Genomic DNA, 9,920 nt, shown 5'->3' on the forward strand with positions numbered 1-9,920 from the left:
AATCCCCACCCCTTCACCCCTCTATTGCTCCCATTTCCCTCCTCCGGTCCTTCGCTCTCCGCCCGTCCTCATCACTCACTTCTTATCTCCTCGCCTTTTTTTCCCGTGCCGTCTAAGTGAGTTATCTTATTCTCTCCTCGCTCGTGAACCAACTTCATTACGCGGCATTCACATCAAACACACACACACACACACACACACACACACACACACACACACACACACACACACACACACACACACACACACACACACACACACACACACACACACACACACACACTCACATCCTGGAAGGAGTAATTAGAGGCTGTCTGACATGCACAGCTAAAATAACAACATTACATAAGACTTTGAGCTTTACTGTGCTTACAAGGAGGGGGGGGGGCTCTCATGGCCCGAGTATGACAGTGACAAGTAGACACACACACACACTATCACACACACACTTAAAGTTTTGGTTTGATGTCCTTTGATGGAGAGACTTAACATCACTAGGATCAGTGAGAATGTCAACAATGCAGTGGAAGAGACCTCACACTGTGATGGCACGCGTGCTCACACATAATGTAAAGCATCTGTGTGTGTGTGTGTGTGCGTGTGTGTGCGCTTGTTTGTGTCTGCATGAGGCCTTGGCGGATCATTAAGGCTCCTCTGACATTTGGAGGGAACACTGATGAAGCCGCTCTCATTACTCGCTGTAATATAGAATGCTGTTTTTAGACTCCCTGGCTGCGCCGCCATGCCTGTTGGACGCAAACCATCCACCACCCATAGCAACCGTAACCAGGCACGGGGTTGTAATGTTTATATATATTATTTTTTTTAGTATGAACTATCTGTTGTGGTTTATCTCCGCCGCCGGAGCCCCTGCTAAATAGGGAGAAAATGAGAGGCGGAGGTGGAGATTGAAGCAACAAAGAGGAAAATAAATCTGTGATTCATTGTGTTTACAGATCAGTACGGTTTGGTTACATAAGGCTGTAATGGAGGATTATGGGTAAAACACATGATGAAGCCAATCCAAAGGGAACGTACAACCCTGCCTTTGATCCTACGCAGCTTTTTCTCTTCTAAAATTTGACATGATGAATGTTAGGTTCGAGCCAAACCAAACTTTCACCTTTGCTTAATGATTTTTCTCACTGTTTTTTCTGTAATTGGCTGCCAAAATTGAGAGGGTGTGGCTTATTCTATTGAAAGTGTTCTGTGGATCTGATGGAGGAATCTGATCAATTATCTATTGAATTGGATCACTGAGAGAGGGAGGAGTCATTATTGTCGGATGACTCGTACGACGCGGCCTCTAAAACAGGATGAAACCGGTTTTGCGGGCGCCCCCTGTAACCCAGGGAGGTTCAGGGAGGTTACGGGGGGTGGCCCGGTTTTGCGCGCGCACCGGTTTTGCGCTCGCGGGCGCCGGTAACGGTAACGTCACTGACAACACGTTTTTGCCTTTAGATCATTTCCGGCCACCGAGACCACCGTCCTGGTCAATATGAGCTCCAGCTTTGTGTTTGCAGCAGATTCAATCAAATATTTTCCCTCCACAGCTGAGTGTGAGCCAACCATCCAACTCAAACACACACAGGCAAATACAAATACACACAGAGGAGAGTTACAGTAAGTGTCTCCTGTCTTTGATGGTAATGTGCGCGCACGCACGCGCGTGCGTGCGTGCGTGCGTGCGTGCGTGCGTGCGTGCGTGCGTGCGTGTTGGAGTCGGGGAGCGGTCAGCCTGAAGCATTAGCCTTTCTCAGTAGCATGTCGCATCGGAAATGATTTCTCGAAATATAAAACCTTTACATACTGCAGGATGTCTGCCAGCGAGTTAATACGCCACACGGGCTCCCGTCTAATGACAATTAATTACAGCCAGGGAAAGAGTAATCTAATTCAAATGTGATTTCCCCTTGATTACTCGAGTCTGCGGCTGATGGGTAAATGATGTCGAGATGGAGGAAGCATTGAGAGGAAGGAAAGAGAGGAGAGGAGGAGAGGAGGAATCAGCCTTGTAAATTGTAAATCATTCACCTCGATGACACTCATTGAGACAAGTCAAAGAAACTACTCAATCGAGGGAAGTTTCTCCTCCACGTCTACAAACCTGAACAGTGCCTGGATTCATTCTTCCTCTCTGGACAGCTGCTGAACTGTGTGATGCAGTTATCAGAAGGTATTACTGTCACTTATGGCCGATTTTGAAACCTTTCCATTGTTTTCATGTGAAGATATGAAAACCCGGTCCTCTGCCAATAAAGCCTCCTGTGTTCTGATTGGCCAGCTGTGACGCCTCATCCTTTAAGATGTCTGACATGATGACGGATTCATCAAAGCTGGAACCCAGCGGCTCAACACACATCCCAATAAATATAATGTATATACTTGCTTCACTGTATGTGTCTGTGTGTGTGTGTGTGTGTGTGTGTGTGTGTGTGTGTGTGTGTGTGTGTTTGTGTGTGTGTGTGTGTGTGTGTGTGTTGCTCCAGTGCATCACAAGCTACCCTCGTATGTGTGTGTGTGAGTGTGTGTTTACAGCACTCGGTGTTGAGAGGAGTGGTAATGAAACCAAGATTATAGGTCTTTTTTACACACACACACACACACACACACACACACACACACACACACACACACACACACACGCTACAGGCTGACTCACCTCACACACTCTCTCGCTTGGTAATACACACTGTAATTTTCTGCCCCTTAAAGCCTCGGCTGGGGTGCCACTAAGTGGTCTTGCTCATTGCCAGCCAGGGTTGCCAAATCTGAGCGCTCAGACTCAGTGGGTATGGGGTTGCCAGATTGGCTCAGGCCCCCTGCCTGCTTAGAATAACACCTCAGCTGGCTGTGCAGTGTCACAACACAGCAACACACCACATGTTCAACAACACGTAGACGACAAAACAGCTATTTCATCATTTTCCCCCCCGCAGAGCTCAGGTTTTTGCATTGAGACGTGCACTTTGGTTGAATACTAAAAAGCTGCCTGCATCAGTTTGCAGGTGCGGAGAGTCACACCTGGTTAGCGGTTCACACCTGGCTGAAGTGAAGTCAGCTCGAAAAAGACAGACGTGAGGACACAGCTGAACAGATCCAACAAATCCAACCAGCTAAGAATAGAGAGAGCAAGAACGCAGAGGAGGAGACGGCGGGAGGGAGGGGAGGGGGGCGAGGGTGAGATTGAGATCGAGAGAACACGATAGACGCCAAGATGAAGAAGATGAAAGCGGGAGGAGATGAAACAGAGAGGGAATATTAAGATGTGAAGCAGAGGAGCAGAGCAGAGAGAGGAGGTGATGTGATGGGATGTGATGGCGGATCAGCCTCCACCGGCGTTTGGTCGCCTCCAAAAGCTTTTAGAGTAACGCGAGCCGGGTTTCAGATTTTATGCGTCAGGAGAGAGACGGCGGGGGAGAAACACGAGCCGCCGCACTCACCTGGGAGTGCGGCTCGGCCGGAAATCAAACTCAGAGGGCTCATACCTCCTCTGTCAGAGCTATTTCACGTTCTTAGTGACGTTTGAGGTGTTTCAGTGAAGTATTTTAGGGAGGCGTCCTTGTTTCTGCCCGTCTGTGTCTATAAGCGGCAGGTGGTCGGCCAGGTTTGCGCAGCTTTGCTTCTAAATCGTTGTTTGCTTGAGATTTCGCATTGTTTTCACTGCTAAATGTGTGTTTTGATTTCGATAAGTCAAACTTCCGGTGTTTTAAAGTGAACGCAGCGTTATAGCTTTCGATTTTTGGACAGGTTGTGTGTGTGTGTGTCGTCCCAGCAGCAACACAGAGAGAAACAGTCCAGTCCAGTCACAACAACCTACTCCGAGTCTGACAGCCCTCCAGCTCCCCCACCCCCACAAAGCATCAGATCACATAACCTTTTCCAAAAAAAACCCCAATGCCAAGATTCATGTTTCCAAGCCGTGACTCAGAAAACCGCGAGTAAGTAGGGCAGGAGTGAGTCACCGCTGAAATCCGCCAGGTGGATCCGGTCGGGGAACAGGTTGGCTTTGGTGCCCTGCATGGAACCAGTTTGACACCAAAACCTGATCTGACCCCATCGGCACCCCCCCCCCGAGCCAAGATCAACCAACTTGATGTCAAACCCTGTCCAGTCAGGAGCAGCAGAGCACACGCACACACGCACACACAGCAGCGCCGTGTTGGTTTTTGCTCTCGGAATGATCGGAAAGTTGGAATCAATTTAACGAGCAAAGTAACAGAGATCAGACATTTACAGAGTCCCCCCCCCTCTCTCTCTTTCTCTCTCTCCTTTTCTGCGTGTTTATTTGTGCGCTGCCGTAGATACTGTTGGAAGTACACCAAAACCAGAAAAGAAACAGACACACACACGTACGGAGAGAGAGAGAGAGAGAGAGAGAGAGAGAGAGAGAGAGAGAGGGAGAGAGAGAGGGAGAGAGACAGAGACAGAGAGAAAGAGAGAGAGTATTTAAAGGAAGAGAAGGGCGAGATGAGAGGAAGAGGACTCGTGTTGAGTGGGTTGAGGGAGCTAAACGGAGCTGAAGAGTGCGAGGTGATTGAGTGCGAGTGTGCACCACATACAAAAAACACACACACCAAGCTGGGGGTTGACAGGGGGTGGGGGGGCTCAGAGTTTAAGCCTTTCTCTGGGACACTCACCAAAACACACACAGTTTGCTTTAATCTCATTCTCCTGGCATGTGTGTGTGTGTGTGTGTGTGTGTGTGTGTGCCGGGAGTCTCTCTGCTGTTCAGGAGATGAAGAGCAAGTGAGGAGTGAGTCACCCATTAAACCCGAGAAATAGTGTGTGTGTGTGTGTGTGTGTGTGTGTGTGTGTGTGTGTGTGTGTGTGTGTGTGTGTGTGTGTGTGTGTGTGTGTGTGTGTGTGTGTGTGTGTGTGTGTGTGTGTCAGCGCGTGTGTGTGTCTCTCTTCTCGCCGATACTAAATATAGCAGGTAATAAATAGAACACAGACAGAACCAAAATGCCATCCCAACACTGGGCTGTTACAAAACCCGGAATAATGAGACAATGACACAGTGGGAGTCGAGGAAATGGATTAATCTGAGCACAATGTTGCCGTGGGAACGCACAAATATCTGGTATCTTATATAAAAAGTTATAAATAGACGACATGAGCAGCACCTGGGTGATGGAGCCACAGGTGGGGAACATCAGGAGGAGATCGACATATTGTGCTTTTTGTTCACTTCTATGGAGTAAACTCTTTCAACTGTAATGCTATTCTGGTCGCCCGAAATGAAAAAATAATCTTATACGCCATCTTATTCAGCTGTAAACCGACTGGATCCAACTCACAAACAGAGGTTGGAACGTTCCCTGCAGAGACTCTGACACAATAACAACCCCATAAAGCGCATTACCCCCTAATAGCACTTTAATGAAGAGACAGTGACATATCCTCCCACCGTCCCTGCTCACTTTGTCTTCTTCTGTTTTTACGTCTCTGCGTCTCTTTTTGTCTCCTCGGCGTTCACTCAGGTTTAACCGAATTAACAGATTAATTTCCTGCAGGATTGGATAATTTTTGGATCAACACACTCAGTAATAATCACAATTAGAGGTTCAAAAAGGCCCAATGAGGTTTAAATGAAGATCATTAAGATAGGATGAAGATACGTTGTTGTTTTTGGGAGCGTTTCTTCCTCTCTGGTTCACTTCACCAAATAATTCCCAAACAGCCACATGGAACAAAAGCCAAACAAGTTGTTTGTGGGTTCCTTCGATTTATTCTCTTCATCCAAACCTCCTAATTTGCTTTCCCTCGCCCTCTCCTCTCTGCTCAGAGGGGAGCGAGTCAACCTGCAGCACGTCAGCCATTAGCTGAGCGGCCGAGCGGAGCAGGGGGCCGGCACCTACAGGCCGAGTCTGACGGCTTGACCCGATTGGCCCGTTATGACCGCCACGGAAAGGAACACAAAACAAACTCTAATCGAATCTGGCCAAGCGGGATGCGGTTTGTTACCCTCGGTCGCTCCGGTCGCATGCCCAATTAAACGCACCCATTCTTTGGTGTGAATCAACGTGTAGGGAGAGACAACACGTGGACAAGTCACTCTATGACTCAAGCGTCTTTGTTTGTCTCCAACCAAAGCTCAACCACGGCAGGAAGTCGCGTTTAATGCCCGAGTTTGCCTTTAAATCGGCCTCAATCAACAGCCGAATTTCCATTCAGACAGGAAGGAGAAGGAGTGGTGGATGATGGTGTGATTTAGTTCCAGGCGCGTTGTGTTCCTCTGGCGGCTGAGAACATCTAAATTTAGACGCTCTCCCCTTGTCTCTGCTTCCTCGTCTCTACCTCCTGTGCCCCTCCTCCGTCTCCTCTTCCTCATCCCCCCTTTCCCCTCCATTGTGCTCTCCTCATCACCGCGAAACAGAGACACATGAAAACCCCTGTGGTGAAAGTATCGACAGCCCTCTCTACTTCAGACGAGTGTCAGCTGTGCCTGAGAGCACAAACTAAGCGCTTTGTGCGTGTGCGTGTGTGTGTGTGTGTGTGTGTTACCGAGCACTAGAGCAACAGACATCTCAAATTGATGAATGCCAGGAACAGGTAATGATACAGGACTTGGCTGAGAGCAAGTGTGTGTGTGTGTGTGCGCGTGCGTGCGTGCGTGCGTGCGTGCATGCGTGTGTGCGTGCGTGCGTGTGTGTGCGTGTGTCCTAGTGACCGTGTGCGTGTGTCCGTGTGTCCGTGCGTCCGTGTGTGTCTGTGTGTGTGTAAGAGATGGCATGAGAACAAGTATGAAGTACACTCCCATATTATTACCTTCGCATTCCTCCTCTATCTCCTAAAATAGGAAACTTTCTTTGTCATTTCTCATTGTCCAGCCGTCGTTTTCAGCATCGTCTCACTTACAAACCAGGGAGGGAGGGAGGGGGAGAGAGAGAGAGCGAGAGCGAGAGCGAGAGAGAGAGAGAGAGAGAGAGAGAGAGAACGCTCAGCCTGTCTTGTCTCTCTACCATTATTAGGTACCATTGTGGTCTGATGAAGATATAAGTTATGTCAGAAGCAGGTAAACAAAGCTTGGCCAAGCGTTCCTACAGACGAGGCCTGTGTGATGTTAACCTTTGAGCTATTGATGAGACGTTGAAGCAGGAACGTCCAGAAAACGCCCAAGAGAGAGACGTCACAACTCAAACTCGCTGTCCGGTATGTCTAACATGTTCTATGCATGCGGTGTGGATCTCCGTCCTATTGTGTGTGTTTGCAAGACCGTGAGATGTTAGCGTTATGGGAACGCAGTCGTCTACACAACGCTTCACAGTACTACTAGAGATGAAAAGCTCCTCAGAACTGCTCCGACATGCATCCAGCCACATACACTAGTAGCCAAAGGTTGAACATCCTGGAACGTCTCAAATACACAGACAAGAACACGACGGACCTGTGATCTGAACAATCCTGCAGACACACACACACATGTTGTACAAGCGGGCGGGAACATGTAGTGTTCTAGAAAAGGTCAATGTGCGAACAGAAAGAGAGGGAAAACAGCGCTCGGAGTGGAGGGCGTGGAAAGACGCAGGGTGTGTTTACCGACGGACAATAATGACAAACACTTCATCTCCTGCCCCTCCTCTTCATCTCCTGTTTCTGTTTTTCTGCTCCTCCTCGTGAGACATAGCACATATCGCTACACTATCGGCGCCATACTGCCATAATAACTTCTGCCTGTAAAAATTACTCACTGCAGCCATCAAGAAGCCGCCGAGAGCTGGTTGAATGAGAGATAATAAGTGGTAAGTGAAACCGTCAGTTTACTCACAAACGTCCGCTAAAATGAGGTTTTAATGGCCTTATTATTAATATAAAAGAGCAGTTGTATCGTTAAATACACATTTGATGCAGCAAAGTAATTCCTGGTGACTTTGCTGCATCAAATCCAAGGCAGGGGAGTGAAGATGATCAAATGTACTAAAGTCCAAACCCCATATTAAAGCCTCAGTTATAGATTCATCTCATCACAGAGAAGCCAAGAGAAGAGAGGAGACTGAAAAGAAGCAGATTAAGGGGGAAAGCGAAGAAGCTGAAAGCAGATGAAGGAGTGCGGCCGCGAGAAGTCACACTGACCTGGAAGAGACGATGAGGCCGGAAAAAGGAGAAAGAGAGTAAACGTAAGAAACAGAGGTGTAGAGGGAATGGAAAGGAGATCGAGGATTAGCGAAGGAAAGGAGGGATGGAAAATTAGGAAATGGAATTACACCCACAACAAAATGAGAATTCCTTGACCTTCTTGGAAAGACGGATCATATGAGGATGGAGACATTTTTGTTGGGTCTAAAATACAAACAATCGCGACAAACAAAAAGAAATAGGAACAATTAAGGGGACTTTCAGGTTCCCTGAATCAAAAATTTTAAAAATATTTTCCCCTCAGGGCTTGAATGGTTAAGGAGTTAAGTGAAGGAGTGTAGGCTACAAACTGACCTTGCTGGTTGAGCTGCTGAGTGCTCTTGCTCCACTGCGACAGCCCCACGATGGCCACCATCTTGGCGCCCAGGCTGGAGCGCCTCTTCTTGTTGCCAGTTAGCGACGCAGAGTCCGGCCCGCCGCTACCGGGGCTCTTGTCCAGGCTGTACATGGCCCCGGAGATGCTGGAGGAGCGCACCACGTTCCCGTTCCGAGCCGCGTCGTTCAGCCCGCCGAGGACGCTCATCCCGCCCGGACTGGGCACCTCCACGGAGCTGCTGAGCATCATGGTCCCACTGCGATGGGGTGGGGGGGTGCGGTCGTCTTAGGGGAGGGGGGGTAGGTGTGGAGCTGGGCTGAGGGGAGAGAACAAGAGAGGGTGAAATAAGGCGAGGGGAAGAGTTCTGGCTCACAAATAAACATCTTTAAGTAGAATGTGATGATCCACAGCATGATGGAGCGTCTCAAGGCTGCAGCAGCACAGCAGTGATAAAGAACACACACTTTAGACTCCAGTTTGCTTTTCAATCCCAAAGCTCTTATGTGGTCGCTGCTAGCTCCTCAGCCGACCCTGAAATCAATCTGGTCTTTAAGGACGACCCACAGCTCAGAGGTGCGAGGAAAGTCAACACCCGTCACACACAGACGGATGTGTCACTGCCCTGGAAATCTGTCTCCAATTGGACAAATTTGATGAAACAACTTCATAGGACAAAGTACAAATCAGGCATAAACTACTCATATGGTCTTGATTGGACTTTTGTCTGCGATCAAAATTTCCCTTGCGTCTTTAGTGAGCGGGACAGAGCAAGGGAAAAGGTGGGGACAAATTCTCAGAGCTGCTTTGGGACGCCGGGAATGAAATTACCGATTTATTGCAGAGTCGGCAGGAATGAAAGGAACACAAAGAGAAGAAAAGCTCTGCAAAGTCTCTCTGACCGCCAACAGCGTGAAGACAAAACAAAGAATCCAAAGGTCAGCAGGCAAGGACGCTGCAGATGACTGTGGGATGGTTTGTATCTCCTAACTCACTTACACACACATACACACACAAATGTCAGCTCTAGCCTTCTACTGAGGGGTGACCCTTTGTGTGTGTGTGTGTGTGTGTGTGTGTGTGTGTGCGCGAGTGAGTGACTGAGGATTTATTCTTTGTCTGTCTTCATACAATAACAGATCAATGTTGGCTTGAATTCTAAGACGCCGCAGACAGTCCAACCTTCCATAAACCTCACATCAACCGACGCGCGTTCATCTCACCCGCCATAATCTCCTTCCCTCCTCTTCCTCTCCTACATGCAGAGCGATGAAACTGAGGCTCAACCGGCAGCCTGACGGCACATTAAAGATGCAGGTATGCTGTGTATCTTCTCTCTCTCTTTCCACCTCTCTGCTTTATTCATCAAAGGGAGTTGGGAGTTCGTGGTGACGATGGCGGTGTACATGTGAGGTGCAGGCCAGAAGAAATGGACCCAGTAGGCCACGCCCTGAGCTCCAATTGGTCT

At 48.6% G+C, this 9,920-nt stretch overlaps 1 protein-coding gene across 1 annotated transcript in view; it reads right to left on the reverse strand.

The window, feature by feature from the left end:
• The window catches only part of rims3 (regulating synaptic membrane exocytosis 3), a 13,616-nt gene extending 4,909 nt beyond the window's left edge, over nucleotides 1–8,707 (reverse strand). Inside the window, exon 1 of the mRNA XM_076150025.1 lies at nucleotides 8,434–8,707. Coding sequence (XP_076006140.1) covers nucleotides 8,434–8,704 — 271 coding nt within the window. The 5' untranslated portion in view covers nucleotides 8,705–8,707. The remainder of the gene's footprint in view (nucleotides 1–8,433) is intronic.
• Nucleotides 8,708–9,920: the final 1,213 nt, after the last annotated feature.

The sequence above is a fragment of the Genypterus blacodes genome, unplaced genomic scaffold (assembly GCF_046128005.1).
Source record: "Genypterus blacodes isolate CSIRO-AG114 ecotype Tasmania unplaced genomic scaffold, CSIRO-AGI_Gbla_v1 ptg000048l_1, whole genome shotgun sequence".
Classification (NCBI taxonomy): domain Eukaryota; kingdom Metazoa; phylum Chordata; class Actinopteri; order Ophidiiformes; family Ophidiidae; genus Genypterus; species Genypterus blacodes.